This window comes from Callorhinus ursinus, unplaced genomic scaffold, assembly GCF_003265705.2.
Source record: "Callorhinus ursinus isolate GAN/ISIS: 27379988/994484 unplaced genomic scaffold, GSC_fseal_2.0 scaffold4, whole genome shotgun sequence".
Classification (NCBI taxonomy): Eukaryota; Metazoa; Chordata; class Mammalia; order Carnivora; family Otariidae; genus Callorhinus; species Callorhinus ursinus.
Genome location: NW_027397066.1, coordinates 13,792,598 through 13,819,649, shown reverse-complemented (window position 1 = coordinate 13,819,649; position 27,052 = coordinate 13,792,598). Strand labels below are relative to the sequence as shown.

Below are 27,052 nucleotides of genomic sequence, written 5' to 3'. Positions count from 1 at the left end.
TTAATTTTTATTGTAACGTACCCTTGCTTATTCTTTTTTTTTTTTTTTTAAAGATTTATTTATTTATTTGACAGAAAGCACAGATAGGCAGAGCGGCAGGCAGAGGGAGAGGGAGAAGCAGGCTCCCTGCTGAGCAGGGAGCCTGACGTAGGGCTCAATCCCAGGACCAAGGGATCATGACCTGAGCCAAAGACAGACACTTAACTGACTGAGCCACCCAGGCGCCCCAACCCTTGCTTATTCTTAAAGAGGATTTAAAAGGGTTCAATTAAATAAATATTTCCTGTTGTTCATGAAACAGGTAGCCTGGAAATCAGATTGTCGCTCTGAGAAATCCCACCATGTGTGTTCAGAGTTTTATATTTATGTATAATACTATTTGTTATTTATTAGCCACTTCTTTCAAATGCTGTGGCATAAATCCTAGTGGAAGATTTTGATTTGTGATATAATTGCTGTGATACCATAGTTTAGTTGTTTTATTGCTTGCTTGGAAATATAGAGCAGTAGGAGAACACTTTTGTAGACCTCTGAAATTTTATAGTACAGTTTATTCAAAGTAGGTAATGCTGGTATAGATTTTCTACTTCAATTTTGGTTGAATTATTTCTGAATCTTGTATCTGGTCTGTTTTATGTCCTCTTTTACCTTCTGTTGTACTATGGTACCTTCCATTCTACTGAGACCCAAGACATCTCTAAAGGTGCTTCTTTCTTCTGTGTAAATAAGTCTGTTGAGGTGAGGGAATGATGGTGGAGTAGTCAAAAGTTTTCTGCCCATTCTTCATTAATGTTGAGCAAAATAATTGAGTTAGGAATCATTGATCTGAAAGTATCTATGAAAGATCATTTGTCCCAACCACCTGTCTTTGCTGAGATGAATTGATATCCCTGTAAAACATGACTTTTAAGAATGGAGACTCCAAAATGTGCTTGTTCTAGTGTTTTATCGTTCTTCTAGCTAAGATCATTTTTTAAATTTCTCTTAACTTTAATCATTTCTCATCTTATCATAATTCAACACTGAATTATTTTTACCTGATATATTTTTTAGCAATACTAATTGTAGTTTCACATATTTTTCTGAGCTTACAAATGAACAAAGGAAAAATCTAAAAAAACAAGAATTTAACCTAAGCCTGACATTTCTTCAGCCTTCCTTTCTTAACCTGCTGTCCTCATTCATGTCAGAAGTCAGCATTATACTTAATTGCCTTCTGACAACCCAAATTACAGCTTGTGACTCAGCCTGCTGCTTCCCCCACTTCCATGTGTTTATTTATATAGTTGTATATGTATGTATATATTTATGTTCCTTCAGAAATTGTTTATTATACAAAGGGCAGAATGTTCTAAGGAAATAAATGCTTTGTATTTTGTTTCTAGACTAGTATTTCCTTAGTATACAAGTTGTACATTTATTTTAGGAAATTCAAGAATACAGATAAGCCAGAAAGAAAAAATTTCCCCTACTCCCATGATCCATAGATAACTTCTAAACATTTTTATATAAATATAAGATCTACATTTGTATTTGTTATTTAATTGTAGTATATACTATATGCACAGTGTGTGTAATTTCTGTGCCTCTTGTGTTCACTGGTATATCATTTGGGTATATGAAGTCTAGACCATCTTTCTTAATGGCTGCACAGTATTTCATTGTAGATCTATTTATAATTACTTATTTAACTTAATAACCCATTGCTGTATATCTCATTTTATTTAAATTCAGATAGATCTTGTACTTTATGTCCTTTTTAGTGCTTTTTTTGGTGGGGGGAATTAACAAAATTAGCTAAGCTTTGAAACTTGCACATAGACACATATTCATTGCCTTTGTTTACCCCAAATATTCTTTCTCCAGGTTTCTTAGGTAAATTCTTCCTCCTTTTATTTCCTCTTTTGAATTAAAAAATAGCATCTAATTAAATTGTAGCCTTAAGAATGATGATATTAATTGTTGCAATAAATCTGTATCTGTGCAAGGATGAAGACAGTCATATGTTTTGAGGGAAATTAAATCAGTACTATCAAAAGTGTAGAGCCTCTTGAAAAGGCTCTGTAGAAACTATGCATTATAGACATCTCCAGCTTCTTTCTTATCCTCTTATAAATAAGTGTGCTTTCTTTGTTGTTGCCATTGTTAAAAATGGTTTAATATTTAGATGCTGGGATTATAAGTATTTCTCACTATGCAAATCTATATGCAGGAATCAAATGGATTAGTGTGTGTTTTTAGATAAATCATTGGAAATCTGAACCTTTGTTAACTCACTTTCCAAAACTCAGAAACCAAATATATTGGCTAGCAAAGGATTCTTGTATATTACTCTAAATTATTTTTTCTTATAAAATTAAATAGTATTTTAATTTTATAAAACATTAATTTAGATAGGCTACATTGCATACCTATTGCTGTTTCTGTGGAAAATATATTCTAAATTTCATATTTGCTACCTTAAAAAATCAGCTGTGGCACAGAGCATATTTTTAAGTTTAAGACTTTTGTATCGTATACATTAATGTTTTGAGTGGTTTGTATTTTAATTCTTGAATTTGATTCAGAACCACCTCCAGATTGAATGGTTTGAAGGAAGCTTTTGAGTGGTGCTAATTTTTGTTTTGTTGGAAACGAAACAGAACCCCCTGTTTTCTATCTTCTTTGGTATGTTTTGTGACTTTCTCTCCTTTTGGGGAAAATATAACTATTATTTTGTGGGGGGAGTCTCCAAAGAAGGTTTGAATGTCGTAAACTTAAAACTTTTATGTATGCCCAGAAAAGTTCCTTACATTCTGTGCCTCTCTTCCTTCTCATCTCTCCAAAATTTATTTTTCCTGATGCCACAGAACTTTTAAGCAAAAATTCCCTCTCTTTTTCTACTTTAGTCAGTCCTTTCTCATGTTTAATTTGTGAGCTGGTTTCTTTCACCTGTGGGAATCATCTGATTTATTTGCCATGACTATGGATATTTACAAAAATTTGGAAAGAGTGTGGTCGACCTGTGTAAACTGATAGATCCAAAGAGAGATTATGTCAGAGGTCATCAAGCTATAGCATATGAGCCAAATCCAGCTTGTTTACAATTTTGAATGGCCTGTGGACTAAGAATAATTTTTACATTTTTAAATAGTTGGAAAAATAAAAAGATTAACATTTAGTGACATATGAAAATTATGTGAAGTTCAAATTTAATTGTTCAGTTAATAAGGTTTTATTGAAAACAGCCCCTCTCATTTGTTGAAACATTGTCAATGGCTGCTTTCTTACCACAACGGTAGAGTTGAATGGTGTGGCAGGTTGTATGGCCTACAAAACCTAAAATACTTACTTAGCAAAGGTTTGTTGACCTCTGAGTGTACCACTGACTGAAATTTAATATTTTTGACTTAATATCTTTTTTCCAACTGTAAACACTATGATGATAGAGACAACAAAACTACTTTTTAATAAGATTTATTAGGTAAAACATTAAAAAAATTTATGAGTATAGTTGACACAATGTTACATTGATTTCAGGTGTTGCAACATAGTGATTCAACTTCTGTACATGTTATGCTGTGCTCACCAAAAGTATAGCTGTCATCTGTCACCATACACTGCTGTTACAACATCATTAACTGTATTCCCTATGCTGTGCCTTTATTCCTGTGATTTCATAACTGGAAGCCTCTTATCTCCTCTCCCCTTAGTCCATTTTGCCCATCCTTCCTACACCCTCCCCTTCCCTCTGGCAACCATCAGTTTATTCTGTGTATTTATAGGTCCAATTCAGTTTTTAGCTTACTCATTTGATTTAGATTCCACATGAGTAAAATCATATGGTATTTGTATTTCTCGGTCTGACTTATTTCAGTTATGTAGTACTCGTGGGATCCATCCATGCTCTTGCAAATGTCACAGTCTCATCCTTTTTTTAATGCTGTGTAATATTCCTGTATGTGTGTGTGAGAGAGAGAGAGAGAGAGAGAGAGAGAGAGTGTGTGTGTGTGTGTGTGTGTGTGTGTGTGTGTGTGTGTGTAGTCTTGTATCTTCCTTTTCCATTCATCTGTTGATGGACACTGAATTGCTTCCTCTATCTTGGTTATTGTAAATAATGCTGCAATAAACATAGGGGTACATATATCTTTTTGAGTTAGTGTTTTTGTTTTCTTTGGGTAATAGTAGTGGAATTATTGGATCATACGGTATTTCTATTTTTAATTTTTTGAGGAACCTTCATACTGTTTTCCACACTGGTGTACCAATTTGTCTTCCCACTAACAGTGTATAAGAGTTTCTTTTTCTCCACATCCTCTCCAACTCTTGTTATTTTTTACCCTTTTTTTTCAAGTTTTTATTTAAATTCTTGTTATTTAACATACAGTGTTTAGTTTCAGGTATAGAATTTAGTGAATTATCACTTACATACAACAACCAGTACTCATCACAAGTGTCCTCCGTAATACCCATCACTTATTTGCCTTTTTGATTTTAGCCATTCTGACAGATAAAAGGTGATATCTGATTGTGGTTTTGATTTGCATTTCCTTGATGATGAGTGATGGTGAGGATCTTTTCATGTGCCTTTTGGCCATCTGTATATCTTCTTTGAAAAAATGTCTATTTTGGTCCTCTGCTCATCTTTTAATTGGTTGGGTGTTTTTTGGGGTTTTTTTTGGTATTGAGTTGAATAAGTTCTTTATAAATTTTGGATGTTAATCTCTTAACCTTTTATCAGACATATTATTTACAAATATCTTTTCCCATTCAGTAGGTTGCCTTTCTGCTTTGTTGATGGTTTTCTTTGCAGAAGCTTTTTATTTTGATGTAGCCCCAATAGTTTACTTTTGTTTCCTTTGCCCTAGGAGATATATCTAGAAAAATATTGCTACCACTAATGTCAGAGAAATTGCTGCTTATGTTCTCTTTTAGGATTTTTATGGTTTCAGGTCTCACATTTAGGTCTTCAATCCATTTTGAGTTTGTGTGTATAATCTGAGAAAGTGGTCCAGTTTCATCTTTTACATGTAGCTGCCCAGTTTTCCCAGCATTTATTGAAGAGACTGTCTTTTCCCTATTGTGTATTCTTGCCTCTTTTGTTATTTTGTGTCGGAAATTGTGATGAGCAGTGAGGAAAGAAAAATGAGTAAGTAGGATCTCTTCTAGGAATTCATGGCTTAGTATTAAGTCAGTAGTTTTCCAATATGGATTGATTATTTATTTTAAAACCAGAGAATCTAATACTGCTATATTTTCTAGTTATATAAATTATATTAGCTCTTACCAGTGTGCACACAAAAACTTATCTGAGTGTATTCATCATGCTGTTTATAATACCAAGATTAGAGAAACAGGCTAAATATCCAACAATAGGATATTTATTAAGTAAGTTACGATATATCTGTTTGATGGACCATGCTTATTTATTAAAAATTATTTAGAACTATATTTGAGCTTAGGAAATATATGTGACAAATAAGCATGTGTATAATATCCTAATTTTTAAAATAAATAGCATTTTTTAAAGCAGTTTAAATTTACAGAAAAAATCAAGGAGAAGGTACAAAGATTTCCCATATACCCTCCCCCTCCAAGGTTTCTCTATATTAATGTCTTCCATTACTGTTGTACATTTGTTAGAATTGTTGAGCCAATATTGATGTATTTTATTACTGAAAGCCCTCATAGTTTACATTAGCTAAGTCTGTGGGTGTTATACAGTAGTGTGCATTTTGGCGAATTCGTAGTCATATATCCACATTATAGGATCCTACACAGTAGTTTCACTGTCCTACAAATCAGTAGGTTGCCTTTCTACTTTGTTGATGGTTTCCTTTGCTCTGCAGAAGCTTTTTATTTTGATGTAGTCCCAATAGTTTATTTTTGCTTTTGTTTCCTTTGCCCTAGGAGATATACCTAGAAAAATATTGCTACCACTAATGTCAGATCCACCTTTTTAGTTATTTCTCCTGTCTCCAACCCATGTCAAACACTGCTCTTTTTACTGTCTCTCGTTTTTCTTCTTCATAATGTCATACAGTTGAAATCATACAGTATTTAGTTTTTTCAGACTCACCTCTTTCACTGAATAATGTGCATGTAAGTTTCCTCTATGTCTTTTGATGGCATCATAGCTCATTTCTTTTTATTACTGAATAATACTGCACTGGGTGGATGTAGCATAGTTTGCTTATTCATTGATCTACTTGAAAGGCATCTGGGTTGCTTCCAAGTTTTGGTAACTATTAATAAATCTGCCTTAAACATTTGTGTACAAGGTTTTGTATAGACATAACTTTTCAACTCATTTGCCTAAATACCTAGGAGTACCATTGCTAGATAGTATGGAAAGATTATGTTAAGCTTTGAAGAAACTGTAAGACTGTCTTCAAAATTGGCCATACCATTTTGTGTTCTCACCAGCAATGAATTGAAGTTCCTTTTTCTCTGCATCCACACCAGCATATGATGTTGTCCATGTTTCAGACTTAAGCCATTCTAGTAGGTGTATAGTGGTAGCTCATCTTAATTTTCAGTTCTTTGATGGGATATGCTATTGAGCATCTTGTCATAAGCTTATTTGCTATCTGCATATCTTCTTGGGTGAGGTGTTCAGAATGTTTTTGGTACTTGTATAATGATGATAGATAGTTATAATGATAGAATGAGGAAATACTACTGCTTTTGTTTTCTGGAACAGATTATGGAGAAACCATCTGGGTTGGAGCTTTCTGTTTTAGAAGGTTATTAATTGCTGATTTAATTTTATAAAAGATTTTGTCAGAGAAAGAGAGAGAGAGTGCACACAAGTAGGGGGAACCTCAGGCAGTGGGAGAAGCAGGCTCCCCGCTGAGCAAGGAGCCCAATGCAGGACTTGGTCCCAGGACCCTGGGATCATAACCTGAGCCAAAGGCAGATGCTTACTACCCAGGCGTCCCTGATTTAATTTTTTTAATAGATATAGTCCTATTGAGATGATTTATTATTTCTTATGTGAGATTTGGTAGATAGTGTCTTTCAAGGAATTTGTCCATTTCATCTGAAGTTACCAAATTTGTGGGCAACTAATATTATAATATTTTTATTATTTTGTTATTATTCATAGAATCAACAGTGATGGCCCATCTTTAATTTCTGATATTTTTTCTTTTTTTACTTGGTTAGGCTGGGTAAAGGTTTATCGATTTTATTGATATTTTCAAAGAATCAGCTAATGCTAATTTTTAAAAAGGCACAGAATATAAACTAGAAGGATATATTACAAAATGTTAATCATTATCTCTGGATGATGGGATTACAAATAGTTTTTCTTTTCTCCTTTATAGTTTTCAGTATAGCTAATACGTAGTTTTAAATGAAAAATTATTTTTCAGTAACATTGCCCACTGTTCAGTGTCTTTCCTCAAAATCAACATAGTTATAACCACTTTTTCATAACCTTCATGAGAAACCTAGTTCAGTATTCTCTTTTTTCACTTTTCATTAGGCTTTGTCTTTGGGAACTTTAAATTTGTTTCTTAGGGTAAAAGGGTACAAAAGAGAATAAAAATGTTCAAAAGAAGTACAATTATCTAAAAGAAAATGAAAGTAACACCTATTGAACTTGTTAGGTGTTTTGCATATGTTCTTATTTAATTTTTACTACAGCCTTAAGATGCAATCATTATCCTCATTTTAACAGATGAGGAAATTGAAGCCCAGAGAAAGTAACTTGCCAAAGGCCACATCTAGTATTTGGAAAGATATCTCAGTACCAAGGCTTTTTTAATTGCAAAGTCTGTTATCTTTCCAAGACAGATAAGGTAAAATGATTGGAACCAGACTTTGACCACAAATATATATCCATGGTTAAAAGGTTGATCTTTTGTTAGTCATTTACTATTAGTTTTCCTTTCTTTTCTTCCCCCCCCTTTTTTAAAGATTTTATTTATTCATTTGACAGAGAGAGCATAAGCAAGGGGAGTGGCAGGCAGAGGGAGAGAGGGAGAAGCAGGCTTCCCGCTGACCATGGCGCCTGATGCGGGGCTCAATCCCAGGACCCTGGGATCATGACCTGAGCTGAAGGCACTTAACATACTGAACCACCCAGGCACCCTACTATTTTCGTTATGACATTGCCTTTTATTAATAAGACTATTTCTGTAAGGTACCTAATTTGATCCTTTTGATCTTATACAACTTCATGTATTAACATTGCAAAATGAGAGACAATGTATTTTAGGGATATCTGATTTATTATCATATTCTGTTTGAGAAATAAAATAAGTCTGTACTATTTACTTAACTTTCATGACATGAAAAGATAACCTGGACAGAGAAATCTGGCCTAGAGTTGATTTTTCAAAATTTGTTTTCCAATAAATAAAATGATGTATCTCACCATCATTTATTTGGACTCAAAATCAAAAGTTCTGTAGAAAGAATAGTTATTAAATATTGGTAAGTAAAGTTGTAGATTTTTTTACCCAGCAAAATTTAAAGGCATTTATATAATTGTTGATTATTCATTGCCATTTATTTAACCATATAGGCATTTATTTTAATTAACGTTTCCTTGAAGAACTCTAAATAACTAAAATAAATGAGATAATCTCAGCATGCCCAATTTTATCTTACAACTGGTAATTGTTTTAATTATTCCAAAGTTTTTCCTCGATTCAACATACTTATCACTAAAACTTCATGAAACCTTACAGTGATTTTTCAAAAATACCTCTTCTCCAGGACTACCAGCTATTTTTAAAAATTCTAATGCTAGATTCCTTTCATATCTTTTATTCATGAAGCCATAATAAAAAAAAGCAGTAAGATTTCCTTGATCTATCAGAATTGTTATGCTTGGCATATGAGTCAAGTTTTTGCACAGTAATACTGCCTAACAAATAGCTCTAAAATCTGTTGCATCCTTATGGGTGATCTGATTCACTGGACTTCAGGGATCACTTCTGATGACTGCAGGTCCCAGTCTGAAGGAATAATAGCTGTGTGGGGCAAATTCTTTACATGTTGGATGGTTAAAACTCAAGAGAACTGGGGCAACTTGCCATACCTTTTAAAGCCTCAGCTTGGAATATATACGTCACTTTTCCCACATTCATTCTACTAATCAGAAAGCTCTGCCTTCCTAGTAAGAGACATTGCACAATTCCACATTCAAGAGTGTGAATGTATTATTCTACTATAGTGATAGGCCAAAGGGTTGAAGCAAATTATAAACCTGCATAACTACAATTCTGGGTTTTTAATTGTTTAGATTGCTTAAACTTTTTGATTTATCGGGTCATTTGCAAAAAAATGATCAGTTTTCTTAAACTGGTATATTAAAATTATCTGTCTTCTGCAAATTAACTGTTTTAAATACATTTGTGATTGTGTAGGATTTAAAAAATAATGACTGATGATCCTGCTCTTTTAGTAACTAGCCTTTGCATGGTGTTTTATAGTTTATAAAACATTTTCTCATTTTTTCATTTGATCCACAAGTAAGTTAGGTGATGGGATCTTTATTTTACAGATATAGAAATTAAAACAAAAACTTTATAACTTGACAAGGTTACAACGAGTAAGTTCTACACCAGATGGACACTTTAAATCCAATTATCTTTCCATTACCCTATACTGGGTCTCATGCTCCCATTTCCTACCATTTCTAAGTTTGGATAAATATTAGGACTATTTCTAGACCGTTGCCAAAACCAAAGAGAGCTGTCACTACACTTTTATACTCCAACAGATTACATTATCTTCTATTCTGACTTGTATATCTCAATTGATGCAAGAATTTCTTGGGGTCTGATCCTAACTGGTACTTATTTATTACCATTCCAAAAAAGGTAAGCTTATTTTCTTTGTAGTTTAACATAAACATGTATTCAGCTTACTTATTTCAAAAGTATGAAAGAAAATAACTGTGGTATACCAGTGCTTTTCAAATTAGTACCTGTGTAACTACTCAGATGATAATTGTTTCATATATTAGAGGTTCTATATAGGAATTTATTTCGGAAAGGAAATTAAGGGGAGTTTTACTGCAAGGAGTAAGTTTGAAAAATCACTGTATGTACCAAGTATAGGTAGGTTGGCAGTGTTGTTACATTGTCATAAAATTTATTCATCATAAAATGTTTGTTTTGCACAAACTTTCTAATACATTACTATAGTTGGATTATATGAAACATTCTTGTGGAAAAGAATTCATGTTTTGTGTTGAGTAAAGACTTGTTTACCTGCCTTTTACTCGAACTCTTACAACAGCACCTTTAAACAATACAATAAAAATCTGATTGAACTTCTTAGTTATGGATTTATACTTTTTTTTTTTTTTTGGAACAGCATTTCATTTTCTCAAATCTGTGGGCTTTTCTGGTGCTCTACTCCATTTCTCTGTTTTATTTTGCTTCCATGATGTGTAAAATTTATTTTTCCCCATACCTCCTTGTTTTGATTTCTTTCATAGTGAAAATTAAAAATTAATGATAAATTGAATCATTTAGGTTAGATGATACTTAAAACCCTATTGTTAGAAAATAAATTTATAACCAGCTCATTGTTCTTGCTACTTTGTCCCATAATAGTGCAAAATTACTCTCCTTACAGCCTTCTCTTGTTTATTTCTTTCTAGATGTTATCACTTTAATTTTAAAGTTAGGCCTTCTCCCCTTACTATTAGTAGTTAGTTTTTTTTATATGAGCCATTGCTGTGGAGAGTGGTAATTTTATTTGTTTGAATAAAAGTTAGTGTATTTAATGAATATTTTTCCCTCTTTTAAAGACTGTGAACCAGAAGAGCTGACTGACTGGTCTATGGATGAAAAATGTTCATTTTGTAACCTACAGAGAGAAGCAGTCAGTGTAAGTTTTAGTGCTATGAAATTATTTCTAAACTAATCGCACAATTGTAACACAATTTTTTTTAACTTAATTTGTTCTGAAAATTGATGACTTACAGTGGAAATTTAAACTTGATTTTGGTAATGAGAAGAAAAGTTTAAAGTCTTATGTTAGAAGTCTAACATTTAGCTTAACTTGCAGGTGAAATCACAAAACACTCATCTTTTTTGCTTATTTCACATTTCTTCCTTATAGCTCCCTGACTCATGAAGTTCAGTTTAGATCTGTTTTGTATTTAGGTAGACAGTGGTGAGCTTGGAGGCCTAGCTTGGTTTGAGACCACCCTATAGTCTGATTTCTTAGGAAACTATAGTTGGAGGATAATGTGGTACTACTTTTTAGCCTTTTACTCTCTTGAAGTCTTTTGGATATCAGAATTATTTCCTGTGTAAATGATTAAATAGCGTCTACTATAAACGGCATAAACTAGACAAGCAGCATCTTCTTGTATGGCGGGAAGTCCTAATTCTTTACTATTGTGAGAAAGGCTGGGAAGAAATGAGAACTTGAGAACCTGTACCCATTTTGGTCAGATTAGTGGGTAAACATACCTATTTTGTTGTTAAAACTCTCATTACTGGCATGCTATATAGTGAATTTATTCAGCAATGCATTTTGTCTACACTTCTCCCCCCCCTTTTTTTGGCTACAGTTTGCTAAGAAATAAAGCCAATTTGGTATCAGAGCTAAATTTCTTTTCTCCTGACTCCTGTCCCAATATTTATGTTCTCTCTATTTAATTTGTTAAATAGAACAAATGAGCATTTAGAAAATATTTTTTTGCTACTTTTAATGAAATTGCATGTATAATTAAAGCTGATTTTTTTATGTTGCTTTCTTATAATTTTAGGATTGTATACCATCTCTTGATTCTTCACAGTCAACACCAACGGAGGAACTATCATCTCAGGGCCAGTCCAACACTGAAAAGATTGAATGCCAAGCAGAAAATTACCTAAATGCACTCTTTCGAAAGAAAGGTAATATTGGTATACCTTGTCATTCAAAATTAGCAGTAGAGGTCTAGAATGTTTGTATTTTTCTCACACACATTTTTTTTTTAATGCCAGTCTTTATTCCATTTTTTATTATTTTTTTTTATCTTTAGTTTTTCTAATATTTTTAGGGACATTAGGATTCTCAGTTATTGTAGTGCTAGTCTTCTATTAGCCATTCCTTTTCACCACTCTTTTCTCAGATCTCTCCCTGACTTTATCAGACATTTTCCTCATCTACTATAGACAGATAGGAAATTTTTTTTATGCTTCTGGTCTTCCTTATTTTGTTGCTGTTCTCAAGACTTCAAAAGTTCTTTCATGTTCAGTAAGTGATAGATATACTACAAAGCTGTCTTTAGAAATGTAACAGTTAAATCATTTATCAGTCAGGTTGGAGTATATTTGCTGGCTTGGGGTTTCAATGTTTCTTTGGTAGCTTGAGTATGCTTACTTAACATTAAATGTCAAATGTTCTTTTTTGCTTCCTGTCTGTCTAAACTATTTAAACCAAATGAGGCTTGTTTCACTTGTTCCCTTACTTGATACACATGTATCAGAGAGAAGTAGTTTTTTATCTCTTAGTTACTTGAGAAAAATTTAGAAATATAGAACCTTCCATTTTTTGTTCTTAGAATTCTGTAGTAGTAGAGTGTCTTAATTTTTACCACATAGGCCCTTGGAGTGAGTCATGGTGTAAGGAGAATGCAGGTTGGGAGGAGTTATCATTCTGCCTCCCACTTTCCAGAGATCAAGAAAAACATTACTGTATTTCTTCTAGGTGTTGACTCTGCTTTACTCCTCTTTGAAATTAGGTTAATATCGGATATTTTTCTATTAAATTGATAACTTTCAGATTTTAATCAATAATGTTGAAAATAGTCATCATCTTTGAGCAAGGAGTCTTTTGTTTAGTCCTCAGTGTTATGAGTTCTTTTATATATTGAAATATGACATTCAGTATTCTATATATATATGATTCTTCTAATCACAGTGATTAGAAGAATCATTACATTAAAAAACCTAAAGTTAAGGGGTACCTGGGTGGCTCAGTCAGTAAGTGTCTGACTCTTGAGTTCAGCTCAGGTCATGATCTCAGGGTTATGAGACAGAGCCACTTGTCAGGCTCCGCGCTCAGTGGGGAGTTGGCTTGAGGTTCTCTCTCTCTCTCTCTGCCCCTCCCCCCATGCATTGCGTGTTCTCTCTCTCTGTCTCTCAGATAAATCTTAAAAACAAAAAAAACCCCTAATGTTAAGAACTTTTTTTTTTTAAGTGTAGGAGACTGAAAATCTTTTCCTGTGTGTTACTGAAGTGCTTAGTGTTGAGAAATTGGCATTTGTCTTGAAAAAACAAGTTCTTTTTTTAGAATTTTTTAAAAGATAGACTTATTTGAGAGAGAGAGAAAGAGAGTGCAAGTGGGGGGAAGGGCAGAGGGAGAGGAAAAGAGAGAATCTTAAATGGACTTCACGTTCAGCACAGAGCTTGTTGTGGGGCTCAATCTCATGACCCTGAGATCATGACCTGAGACAAAATCAAGAGTCGGATGCTTAGCCAACTGAACCACCTAGGCATCCCTAGAAATTTTTTATCTGAACCAATATTAAAAATATTTTACATGCTTTCTTTAAGAACTTTATAACATTAATTTAGAAAATTTTGTTCTGCCAGTGTATTTACACTTAAAAGAAGAATTATGTTATCAGATTTCTATCACTAAGAGAACTGGAAGAAACATCCACATTTATACATGCACAGAATAAGTTTCACTCACCTTAGAACTCATTACTCAGTCTCCTTTTCCTTGAGTTATTTGTAATGGTAGTAGCTAGAATTATCGATAATAATGACCTATAATTTTTGATAGTATGGAGTAACCTGTGCTCCATTGCCCTATTAAGAGTAATCAGAAAACACTTGGTACTATTTCAGCTGATTCAAGCATCTGGGTCTTCAAGAGGTCTCCTACCAAAGGTTGGGTGAGTGTTCATGGATATTTAGTGACCTCTCCATTTGGGGATAATCTTGGTTTTCTTCAAGATCTTTGAAGAGTTGCAGAGTTTTTAAATGGAAGATTCTTACTAGTGTCTTTTGCTTTACTTCGGGGTCTTACCTTTGTTAATTCCTTTATTTGTAGTCCAACGTGATTCTCCAGATTTAATTAAACGTAAGGATTTTTCTACTCATTTACTTGGTTTTGTTTTGTTCCTTATTTTTAAATTTTCTTTGAATAAAATCATTTTAGAAGTTTCCCAGTATGATCCAACTAGGATAAGGACAGAAGGTAATAACAGTATCTTTAAGTGATGATAACTCCTTCATTCGTTTAGGTAATTCTACTGTTAACTTTACATGGAAATAAAAGGCATAAACATATTTTAAAAAATAAACACTTCTGAGTCTTTGGAGTAACAACTAAAATATTGATCAAACATATTGTTGATGAAGCTTTTATTTGATTCCTGAAAATTTCCCAAATTCAGCCATTTTCAGGAATTCTGGATATTAGTAACATTAGTGTTACTGATACTTACAGATACTGATCTTTTGTTCAGTTTGAGGAACATATGTAAATCATCTTGCCAAAATATAAAGAAATCTTTTCATAGCTTTATGGTAGCTTATTATTTCTCCTCACTATGGTTTTGGGAAGATGATAATGATAAATGTAAGCTGTTATTAAGAACCCACTACACAGGATAATGATGATGATTGAGGTCATCATTTCTGATTGAGCACTAAGACCTTTTTATGCCTTAATCTCATTTAATCCAAAAACAGTGTTAAGAGAGATAGGTACTGTTGTTATCATTTTAACAGGAAGAGACAATGAAACACAGAAAATTTAAGTAATGTGTCTTTTAGTTCTGTTACGAACATTTGAGTCCTCAAGAAGTTTAAAAAAAAAAGGTTGAAAAGTGTTCTATGTGAGAAGCACCTAGATTCTTTTATGTACTAAGTAGAAAAACCTTCCTATTCTCTACTAGCCACTTAGGATTAGAATTATTTTAATTGAATTAGGCAGACTAGAGGGGACCTATGAGAAATGCTGTATTTCTATACATTTCCATTCTTCCTTTAAATGAACTAGAAACAGTTTAGTGATTAGTTTCCTTATAGAGTTTAATAATAGATTGGATGAAACTTATATACTAAATACAGTTTGGCCAATCCCTTGTAATTAAAAGCTAGTCAAAAATACTTTTTCAGGGTTGAGTAAATAGAATGGGGGAGGGTGGTATTTTAGTACAGAGCTGAACTTTTAACTAGCTTTGAATATTCCTGAGGAATTTTTCAGAATTGAATTCCTTCTAGGGGTTAACCCTAAAATTCTCTATAGAGTAGAATGAGAGCTCCATGATAATAGGCACTTTGTTTTGTTAATTGCAGTATCCTTAGTATTTAGAAGTACTTGTCCTATCTGTCTTCAGTAAATATTTCTTGACCATAAGAATGAGTACTAATAAACTGTTCAGGTATCTTCCAGTTTCTTTACATACCCTGGTATTAGTACTTGTTTTATTTGGAGAAAGAAATTAAATTAGCATGTACATATAGTTTACCTTTCCCGACTTTGTACTTAAGTTTATTACTGTGTATAGTTTGAATATCAGGCAGTTTGTTTTGAAGTGTGTAGGAACATAGGCTTATAGATATAAAATGCCTTTTCCAAAGTATCCCATCATAGGTAAACTAAATTATTTTGACTTTCAGCTTCACATTCTCTGATTACCTGAAGCAGTTTAAGTTACTGGTTTATGATTCAGGAAGATGTCTCATCTTTTATTTTTAAATTAAAGAAGGCTACTTGACTAAATTGGAAAGTTAGTATACACATAGTAGTTGAATGAATCATACTGCTAAATATATGATAAAATGAAATATTTCTTCATCAAAATATGTTTTTTCTGCTTTATCTTTCATCCCCACACACATTTTGCATTCATGTAACTACTGATCTGTTTTTTTGTTTTCAAAGAGCTTTCCTGATGTATTTGATGCAGTTAGTTTAAAGCTGATATTAACCAACCCTTTCCCCTTAAATTAATTGGTAGCCAGGTTTTATATAAAGTCTTTCAACCTTTCTGAACACAGATCCTTTTCCTTTTAAACTCTTAATTTTTAAGTTTTATTCTATATCAAGAAATAAATATTAATATGGCTCACTAACCATTTGGTTATGACTGATAGATAATAAAGCATTTGATTTTTTAGAAACAGGAGTGTTGATCTTTTAGATTGCTTTTCTATAAATGCAGGCATCCTTGAGTGACTATGTAGATTTGACCTGATTCATTCAAGCCCTGAGTGTTTCTTATACAAATGTGCCTTTATGAGACCATTGTGGGTCATACATTGAATTTCTCTTATACGGACTGCCTTTTGGAACTCTTAGGAAACTGTGTATTAGTGCCATAAAATAATTCACACACTATTATGGACCACATTCAAAAGTGTTGATGAAAAGATTTTTCTTGTTTTGTCATATACCTGGAAGCTATGAATGAAATTCTAAGAAAATACACTTAAAATATATAACTGGATTTAAAAGATTTTTGCATTTTTGGTAAAATCACCTTTCTACCTGCAATACCATCCATAACAGGAGTTAGGGGCCAACTATCAAGTCATTATCATCTAGATTTTTATCTCCTTTTATCTTTTTTATTCTTGAATTTGAGTCAGCTGTCCTTTTACAAGCACCCATATTTCTACTTTGTCTTCTGGAACTTGTGGTCTTTCATCAGCAAAATATCTTATGTCCTGTCTTTTCTCTTAATGTTCCCTTTATTTTATTTCTGTAACTCAGATCTACATATTCATAAAGGATGTTTTTGTAGCCCTCTCCCTTTCTGTTTTTAATTCCTTGCTTTATGTAATACAGGGTGATACCATTAGCAGATAACCTCTAATATCTTTATAGCTGCTTTCCCATCATTTAGTTGCCCTTCTCAAAACCCTGAGCTGCTTTGAAGCATATGACATGAAACTATTCCATCTACATTATCATGTTGTGTACCTCTACCAGCCTTTTCACTTTCTTCCTCCCAAATATTATTCCCATCACAGTTCTTAGTGACTTGAAATTGTGTGGCTGATACATTCAACACTCTGGCCTCTCCGTTATATGGTCTCTTCATTTCCAATGATCTTTTCCTCAATTCTCCTCTAGCCATCATTATCCATGATTATTCCTAGACTTTTGCCACCTCTCAAATCTAATCTCCTCCATCTCTTTCTCTGACTACAATTTTATTCCAATACTCTTCCCCTCCCCCCTTTTTTAACCTCATTGCAATTTCCAGTCTATAGATCACATCAATTTTCACTCTTCATTGTCTCCTGGACATGACTTACGACTTCACTTCTCTCCTTACTCAGCTCAGATACTGTGCTTGATCACTGTGATCATCTTTCATATAAAATCTTAACTCTGTTGCCTCTCTCTTCCTTTGTCATATTTGCTTGTTAGAACCTTATCTGTGTCCAGTTCCTCATTTATTACACACTTGCCCTGGACCAGCTGAACTTGACTAGAGTAAAACACTGAATTATGCTGACCTTCTGAGTCTCATTTAGTCAATTTCTTCTCTTTCAGGTAGTTATTTTATATCTTTTTTATCTCTCCAACAACAAAAAATCACTCTTCCCTTTTGTAGCACAGTTAACCTTCTAACATATATAATTTACTTCTTTCTTTTATTTATCGTTCATTGTCTTTTTTCTTCTTCTAGAAAACACCATGAGGGATTGGATTTTGTATTTTTGTTGACTAACATATCTCAAGCATCTGACACACAGTAGATAAACATTTAGTAAATATTTATCATCTATACTTTTCCTGTCTTCACTTTTCAGTTCTCCTTTTCTTTTCAACCCGTCCCAATTAGACTTTCTTTCTTACCGCTTCATTAATTGTTTTATCAATTTCATTAGTAATTCCATCTTGTACTAGTCAAAGGGAAGTTACCAGTTCTCATCTTACTTAACTTTTCAGCATCATTTGATAGAGTTGATCACTTCCTTATTTTCGTTTCTAGGAGATAATATTCTTTTAATTTTTTCCTCTTTTCTCACATACTGTTGCTTTCACATGCTCCTTGCTGGTTCTTCTTGAGTTCTAAATGTTGAATAGCCTCAGGAGTTAGTCCTCAGCTGTCTTCTGCTATGGATATACCTTAACTTACTTGATGGCCTCATTTTATCCTATGGCATTAATTATCATATGTGTGCTGATGACACCTAATTATATCTAATCCTAACCTTTCCTCTAGTTTTACCCTCCTATATGTAACTGCCACTTGATCTACTCTTCATAAGACTATCTAATAGGCATCTCAGAATGACCTCAGAATGACCTGTCTAGAACAGAACACTTGATTTTACTCCCCTAAAATCTTCCCCTGCCCCAGACTTTCCCATCTTAGTAAAATATATCATTCTTGACCCAGTTGGTCAGCTTCAAAAGCTGATTTCTCAGGGTCCTTCATACCCACATCTAAGCTATCATCAAGTTCATTGGCTCTGCCTTCAAAATCTAATCTAAGTCTGGCCATGTTTTGTCATTTCCATTTCTACCACCCTAATCCAAGACGCATCATCTCTGGCATATCCTACTAAAGAGCCTCCTGATTGTCTCTGCTTCTACTTTTCCCTTCCCTACCAATTCATTTTTATACAGAGAAGGCAAATTGATTTATCTAAAACCTAAACCATGGGGCACCTGGGTGGCTCAGTCAGTTAAGTGTCCGACTCTTGGTTTCAGCTCAGGTCATGATCTCAGGGTTGTGAGACTGAGCCCCGTGTTGGGCTCTGTGCTCAGTGGGGAGTATGCTGAAGATTCTCTCTGTTTCTCTCCTTCCCTCTTTCCCTCTGCCCCTTCCCCTGCTCGCATGCTCTTTCTCTGTCTCTCTTTTGAATAAATAAATAAATCTTAAGAACAAAGAAAGCCTAAACCAGATCATTAATTTCTCTGCCCAAAAGCTTCCAATGACTTTGAATGTCACTTAGAATAAAATATATCAAGGACTCTAGTTGTGCCTCTTTTTTGATCACATTTTTTGTTGCTCATTCTTTTGCACACTCATGGCTTTTTGCTTTTCTTCAAATGTGCTAACCTTGTTCCTACCTCAGGGTCTTCATACTTGCTATTACCTCCATCTAGAATCCTGTTTCCAAAGTGAACATTGCTCACTCCTTCATATCACCAAACTCCTGGCTCTGACCATCCATGCCCTAACCATCTTATTTATGATAACTCATCTCATTCTCTTTTCAATTATTCTGCTTGTTTGTTTCTCCAGACTTTCTTTTAAATTCTGTTATCTGCTACTTCTAGAATATAAGAACCAATAAAACGGGGATTTTGTCTGTTTTTTTATATCCCCACCCCCTAGAATAGTACCTGGTACAGTTAATGCTCAATAACTTAATGGAGTGCATGTAAATCATTTAGAAAAGGAATGTTTTAAAGATAAAAAGCAATGCTTTAAAATCATGATTGTCTATCCACTGTGTTTTAAAATGTGATTCACAGCCATAGTATGTAGACCTTTACAAAATTTTTAGTGAGTCCTTGTAGGTAATAAGCAAGTGCCAATATTCTAAGATGTTCTAGGAATCCGCCAAAAATACTAAAACTATAAGTGATTCTAAATTCCTTTCAGAAATGTTTAGTCATTGAATTGTTCTTTCAGTGGTTTTGCACAATCCTAATAACCTTATGAGAACATGATTTAAATTTTGGAGAAGCAACGGTTTTTCCATTTATCTTTATATAATTCTTTAGGAGTTTGTCTAAATTATTTCTTTGTATGTTCTCCTTCAGTTGAGAAAATATAGTCTACTAGGTGAGAAGGAAGACCTAATTCTCAGAAGAGGTATAATTCTACTTGGGGTCCTATTTTTTGAATTACCATCTGTCCTTGGATAATATTTCTTCCCTATGCTCTGTCTCTAGTATGTCAGAAAATTAAACTAGCCTGTATCCAAATATATGTAGTAATCTATGTGTGCTAATCAAAACACTTTATAACCAGAGTACTGAATAAGAAAAAACACTTTTATGTGGAAGTAACAGAAGAACCAATATGTGCTATATAACTATTGAGGATTAATTCATTTTTTAAATCTTTTTATAATATTTTCCTGGTTTTCTTGAGTAACTCATGAACTCACCAACATTATCTGTATGTTCTTTTATAGAATACTACTAATTTAGTTCTTTTTTTCCCCCTGAGTATGACTTTTTCCAAAGCAAGACCGGCATGTTGGGCTTTCTAAAACATATTTCTGGTCCATGATTAGGGAAGTTCATTTATTTAGCAAGGATCTACTAAACTTTTTTCTACATGCCAGTACCATACCAGTTAACAGAAGACCAAAAATATCCCAGTTGTCGTGGACGTTTATATTCTAGTGAGGGAAAGCAAACAATAAACAAATTGTATTTGTGGTTGAATGTGCATGTGTGTGTGTGTACACACATACCTCTAACACACTTGCTGGACATATATGAGTATATGCGCGTGCGCGCGCGTGTGTGTGTGTATAAGTGCTGTGGAGACAAAGCAGGTAGAGAACCCTAGGGAATGCCAGGATAGAGGTGATGATCCCAATTTTATAAAGGGTAGTCAGGTGACATTTGAGCAAAGGTGTGAAAAACAAAAAAACAGGGTAGCAAACTACTGAAATCCTAGGGGAAATACATTTCAAAAGTTAAAGATAATATCAGTTTTGAAAAATTATATAGTGATTGACACTCCCATTCCTCAGTTTTACAGAGTATTTTCCTTTTAAAGACCAATCTAAAATGATGGCATTTTAAAGCAGGCAGAGGATTTAGAGATTGTTTCTGTTCCTGTATCTACAAAGAAATAACAGTTAAATAAGTTGACCAAGGAACATGTACTAAGTAAATAATGAAATAATGTAAGATAATAATTATCAGTGGCACTTAGTAAAATTTTTAAAAAGGCATTTTAAAAAATGTTTGATTAATGGATTTATAGAGTTGCCTGGGTAAGGTTTGATGGTTAAGAAAAGAAATGGAAGCTTTAGTTCCTGTTGCTGCTTGGTGGTGAGTAATATGAGTCAGAGTAGCTGGTGAAGTAGTAAACAGGCAAATTAAATGCCTGAGGTTCATCAATGTCTAAATCTACAGAAAAAGCAATGGTATTAAAAAAAAACTATAAATGGATGAACTACTTAAGTTCCCTTCACTTGCAGTTTTTCAGCTCCTGGTCACCTAAGATTTTCCTTGCAGTTTCATTTTTTAATGTAAGGAGGCTTCTCATATCATAATCAAATTTACTTTTAGCCATAAATATTTTATCTGTATAATTAAAAATTTTTTAAAGATTGGGTGTCAGGTATTTGTGGCTCCTTTATCTTTGCCTCACTAATGATGAGCATCGAGTGGAAAGATTTTCTCAATCATAAATTCTTCACTATGTGTTACTAGCAGTTCTTTAACATTTTCACTACTTCATTAAATCTAGCCTCCTTAGCAAAATGTAAAACTTTGTGCTTTATATTCAACATTTCCTTTAACTTCTGGAAGTTAACAAAAAATATGCTAGTTTCTTTCATACTTCATTCATTGTTTGTTGTGATACTTTTTCTGAAGCCTGATTCACTTAGACTGTCTTTTTATCAAAACTCTTTCATGAATCCTACATCCAGAAATGTCAAATGCATCAGCACCCCACATCAGATATATTCATAACAGGGGTGAAAAATAAAAATCTGTATCATGTGGGCATCTATCCACTGTTCTACTTCGTCAGAATATAGCCCTCCATAAATGACCATGAGATGGGAGATAAATGAATTTACTATTCTTTTAATAGCTTCTAGTTTCTACACATCTCCTGTACTTCAAAGCATCTCTGCAAATAGAGTATGATTCTCATATTCAGAAAGATGTGTGATTCATAATACATAATACATGAGATTGTAGACCTTAATTGATGTATATACTGTACCTATTGGCTATTTAAGAGATTTTAAAAATTTTTGATTGTGCAAAATGATTTTTATCTTTGTCAGTTTTAAATATTCTATCATATTCCCTAAGAGTATTGATTTTAGTATACTTTGAACTCTGGAGGCAAATAGCATCTTAATTTTTTTACCTTTTCAGTTCCTTATAAATACTTATTGTTTTTTTTAATAGTTTTGGTCAAAGACATAAAAAACACAGAAAACACTCTTCAACATGTGATAAATACATTTACCACTCAATTTATGAACAGTTAGATTATGCTTTTAGGTATAAAATGATGAAAAAAACAGTATCTTTTTAAAAAATGTATGTTCATTCATACTGCAATCATGTGTATGATGGAATAACATGGCTCAGCTGCCTCACGAGTTTTTAAGATACCATATAGCAGTATGGTTCAGGAGTATGGCCACATGTCTAGGCAAATGCAAGAGGAGCCCACTCAAAAGATGATGCAAAAGTAGTTTCCTGGTCAGTTTTCATCTTCTCAGTTGCTATATTTCAGGTGTCTTAAGCTTTTGCTCTATGAAATAATATATGTCTAAGATTTTTTTAAGTAAGAACTGGTATGTTTAAATTCATTCAGTTCTTCTGCCACAAATTTTGTGTGTGTGTGTGTGTGTGTGTGTGTGTTAGATGCTGTGAAAATAAAGATTTGGTTTTTTTAAACTTTTTAGAAAAATCTGTATGTCTTGGAGGTCTACTTTTCTCTGATTCTTTTTCTTTTTAAATTTTGTCTCTTTAAGTTTTCAAGTAAGCCATAACATTTATTAGTTTGTATAATTTTCTTTATTTTTATTTTTTTTTAAGATTTTATTTATTTGAGAGAGGGAGAGAAGGAGAAGCAGACTCCCCACTGAACAGGGAGCCTGACGTGGGGCTCAGTCTTAGGACCCTGGGATCATGACCTGAGCCGAAGGCAGATGCTTAACGGACTGAGCCACCCAGGTGCCCCTAGTTTATATAATTTTAAAACTGATTATCTCTATTGTTATGTCTAAAGACAGCAGTTTGTTAGATGAGTTTAGAGTAAAAACTACTGTGGCAGTTTTTTTGTTTTTTTTTTTTTTTTAAAGATTTTATTTATTTATTTGAGACAGAGACAATGAGAGATAGAGAGCATGAGAGGGAGGAGGGTCAGAGGGAGAAGCAGACTCCCTGCCGAGCAGGGAGCCCGATGCGGGACTCGATCCCGGGACTCCAGGATCATGACCTGAGCCGAAGGCAGTCACTTAACCAACTGAGCCACCCAGGTGCCCCTGTGGCAGTTTTTTTGTCCATTTTTTAATTATTATTTATTTATTTTTAAAAATATTTGAGAGAGAGAATGAGAGAGAGAGAGCACGACAAGGGGGAGGGGGTCAGAAGGAGAAGCCGACTCCCCTCTGAGCAGGGAGCCTGACGTTCCAGGGAGCCCGGGACTCCAGGATCATGACCCAAGCCGAAGGCAGTCACTCAACTAACTGAGCCATCCAGGTGCCCCATTTTTTTAAAAAGATGTTATTTTAAAGCATAAATATAGAAAATTGTCATTATTCTTGTAACATGTCTAAAACTCTAATCTAGAATACTTAAAAAAATATATTTCCTCTTGATATCTTAGCTGTAAGAGGTTAAACCTGATTGCAGTCTGCCTGCAAATTTAGGACAGCTCAACATACTAAATTATGTAGTATTAGAATCTCAGGATTGGGGCCTTTTAAAAGTAAACTTTTAATGGCCAAAGAAATTAGCCAAGGACTGAAGTATTTCATGTGTACTGAACTGAAAAAAAAAGGAAAAGGAGTATGTTGCTAGTCAGCTAACTTTTTCCAGATAATTTTCTCCATATGCTGTAGGTTTTATGAATGAAAAAATCTAGTGTAAAAACCACCTGAATTATAGGCCAGGCACTGAATCAGTCTATAATCTCTTAATGTTTTATAAAAGGTTGAAGTTCTGTTTTCTCATAATTTTGAATCTGATATTTTCAGTTTCTTATTCTCACATAAAGATCATTTTTAATTGTAATTTTAATTTTTTTAAATTTAATTTTTTTAATTGTAATTGTAATCTTATTCTCACATAAAGATCATTTTAAATTGTAATTAATTGTAAAAGAAATAGCACTTTATTAAACATGTTCTAACACATGGGCTTTCCTCTCTACCTCATTTAATATGATATGTAATTCTGTTTTAAAGAATTACCTGTTCCCTATAGTACTTTGGAACTCATTTTTTCTGAATTTCTCTTACTCACCAACATGCAAGTCGTCTAGGATTCTAGCAGAGGGTTTTTTCAAATACCGTACTTGAAAATGTGATAAATTAGTTTATAAATTGCCATCTTATAAAGAAGATGTGGTGTATATATACAATGGAATGTTATGCAGCCATCAAAAAATGAAATCTTGCATTTGCACCGACTTGGATCGAACTGGAGGGTATTATGCTGAGTGAAATAAGTCAATCAGAGAAAGACAATTATCATATGATCTCAGTGATACGTGGAATTTGAGAAATGGGGCAGAGGATCATAGGGGAAGGGAGGGAAAAATGAAACAAGACAAAACCAGAGAGGGAGACAAACCATAAGAGACTCTTAATCTCAGGAAACAAACTGAGGGTTGCTGGAGTGGAGGGGGGTGGGAGGGATGGGGTGGCTGGGTGATGGACATTGGGGAGGGTATGTGCTGTGGTGAGTGCTGTGAATAGTGTAAGACTGATGAATCACAGTCTTATACCCCGAAACAAATAATACATTATTTGTATGTATTGACAAAATTTGCCATCTTGCCATTTTTAGCTTGCATATAATTTAAACTGTCAGTTACAGTTTACTATTTGCTCTTGGCTAGTTGTGCATTATATCCACAACATGATCAGACTGTTTTATAAGATTTATTAGTAATATTGATTTGTTAGTAATAATTAGCAGTTAACCCCTGCCTTTTTCAATATGGATTTATATTTTTATGGGCATGTGTGAGTTTTCCTACTTAAAATGTTCTTAGTGAAGTCTTCTAAAATGTTTCTATCCTCACTAGAAGGAGCAAAGCATAAGCTTTACAACTGAACAGGTATAGATCCAAATCTGCCCCATCATATATTATGTGATTCTGACAAACTGCGTACCCTTTTTGTGACTTATTTTTCTCATCTGCAGAAGAGGCACAATAATTATAGATATTTATACTCTGTTGTCTGTCCTCACCTACTAAAAACATAGTTTTGTTAAAATAGAAGATAATAGTTTAGATTTTAATGCTTTAGTTATTGATACGTATATTATGTGTTCACTAGTAGCTTCTGGTGGAAAAAAGACTATGGGCTGTGGAGTCAAACCTGGATGTGTTGCTTGCATTTTTTTTCCATTAAATTAGCTGTGATGTTGGGCAGGTTATTTAAGCTGGTAATACTATATCATTGTGAAGATTAATATAATGTAAATGAAATGTTTAACTTAGTGCCATATTTATAGTGGGCATCCAGTGAAAAGTAACTCCATGGTGGATTGCACTAATTTTGTTGCTTTTGTTGTATGAGAAAACTAGGCACTGGCATCTAAATGACCTGCTCTAATCGTACTAAGGCATAGTAGTTAAAAGGTCAGATTTTGGATTAGACCAAGAGTATAGTCCTGGCTGAACTACTTATTCAGCCCTGTATGACCTCAGGCAAACTTTTTAACCTCCTTAAGACTTGTTTCCATTTTTATAGAGTAGGAATAATTCTAATTATTTTAAAATTATTATTATATATTATATATATAATTCTAATAATTCTAATAATTTTTTCAAGATGATTATTGCGATACTTAAAAGAACTAATGATCCAAACTCACCAAATTGTATACATTAATTATGTGCGGTTTTTGTATACCAGTTATACCTCAATAAGTTGGGGAGGCAGAGATAATGTATGTAAAGACTCAATAATCTAAAACTGCTGTTACTGTTATTTATTATCATTATCATCAGTTACTTGGAATGACACTAAATCAACAAAGGGAAATCATTAAGAGTTTAGTTGCCACATGAAATCTAATTGTTTAGAGTATTGTCCTTAGGATTCTATGAATTAATAACTAACATCAAGTTATAAGGTATCATACAGTCTCAAAATTGAGTAATAATGCTTCAAAACTGTCAGCAGTAAATGTAGTACTCTTTGGATGCTCTGAGGGAGTAGAATTATCAGCTAAATAGGATACAAATGACAGTGTTCTTTGTGTTTGTTTTGTACAAATAAAAAGTCACTTTTGTGCTTCAGTTTCTTAGTTGATAAAATGGAAAACTTTTTGCTAAAGTATGTTGATACAGTTAGCCTATGTAGCATTCAGGAAGTGAAACAGTATAAAGAAATATTTGAGCAGCTCTTGGTTGGCTCAGTTGGTTAAGCGTCTGCCTTCAGCTCAGGTCAGGATCCCAGGAGATCCCAGAGTCCTGGGATCCAGCCCCACTGAGGGGTCAGCTTAGCAGGGAGCCTTCTTCTCCCTCTCCCTCTGCCCGCCACCCCCCCGCTTGTGCTCTCTCTCTGTCAAATAAATAAAATCTTTAAAAAAATTTTTTTGAAAAAATTATTTTACAGACATATTTACCAACCAACCTTCAATAGTCATGTGAGACACTTTGAGGGAAAATTTCATCATAAAAAATTTGCAAAGTTGGCTAAAAATATTAACGATAATAAAGTGAAAATCTTGTATGAATATATTTGTGTAATGAAAGGACACATTTTCTAAAGTAAAATATAAATTATTTGGGGACTATTTATTATGTTAGATTGGTTTTTACTTTAAGAATGGGTAACGGAGAGTATACTTTAACTACAAATGTTAAAATGTGGGGCACCTGGGTGGCTCAGTCAGTTAAGCATCTGCCTTTAGCTCAGGTCATGATCCCAGGGTCCTGGTGTTGAGCCCCACAGGAGCCTGCTTCTTGAGAAACTTTCCCTCTGCCCCTCCTCCTGCTTGTGCTCCCTCTCTCTCTCTCAAATAAATCTTTTAAAAAAGATGTTAAAATGCTTTTATGTGTATTTAAGAAAATTTATTTTTAATTTAAGCCAACAAGGTGTTAAAGTGGTTTGCTTTAGAGTTACTTCTGTTGTGAACGCACTAAATCAGGCTGCCAGTGTTTCTGATGAGCAACTGGAACCATGGTGCTAGCCAAATATGCTAGTGAGTCTGATCATATGCTCTA

At 33.6% G+C, this 27,052-nt stretch overlaps 1 protein-coding gene across 14 annotated transcripts in view; it reads left to right on the top strand.

Annotated features, from left to right (window-relative positions):
• Positions 1-27,052, top strand: part of LCORL (ligand dependent nuclear receptor corepressor like) — a 163,425-nt gene that overhangs the window by 39,108 nt on the left and 97,265 nt on the right. For 10 of the 14 annotated variants that reach the window (XM_025887517.2, XM_073891468.1, XM_073891473.1 and 7 more), the window contains exons 3-4: positions 10,754-10,833; positions 11,723-11,852. In XM_025887517.2, the coding sequence (XP_025743302.1) occupies positions 10,754-10,833; positions 11,723-11,852 (210 nt within the window). Of the gene's footprint in view, positions 1-10,753; positions 10,834-11,722; positions 11,853-13,796; positions 13,958-27,052 lie in introns of those variants that run through there. The other 4 variants (XM_073891470.1, XM_073891469.1, XM_073891471.1 and 1 more) reach the window with 2 other exon arrangements.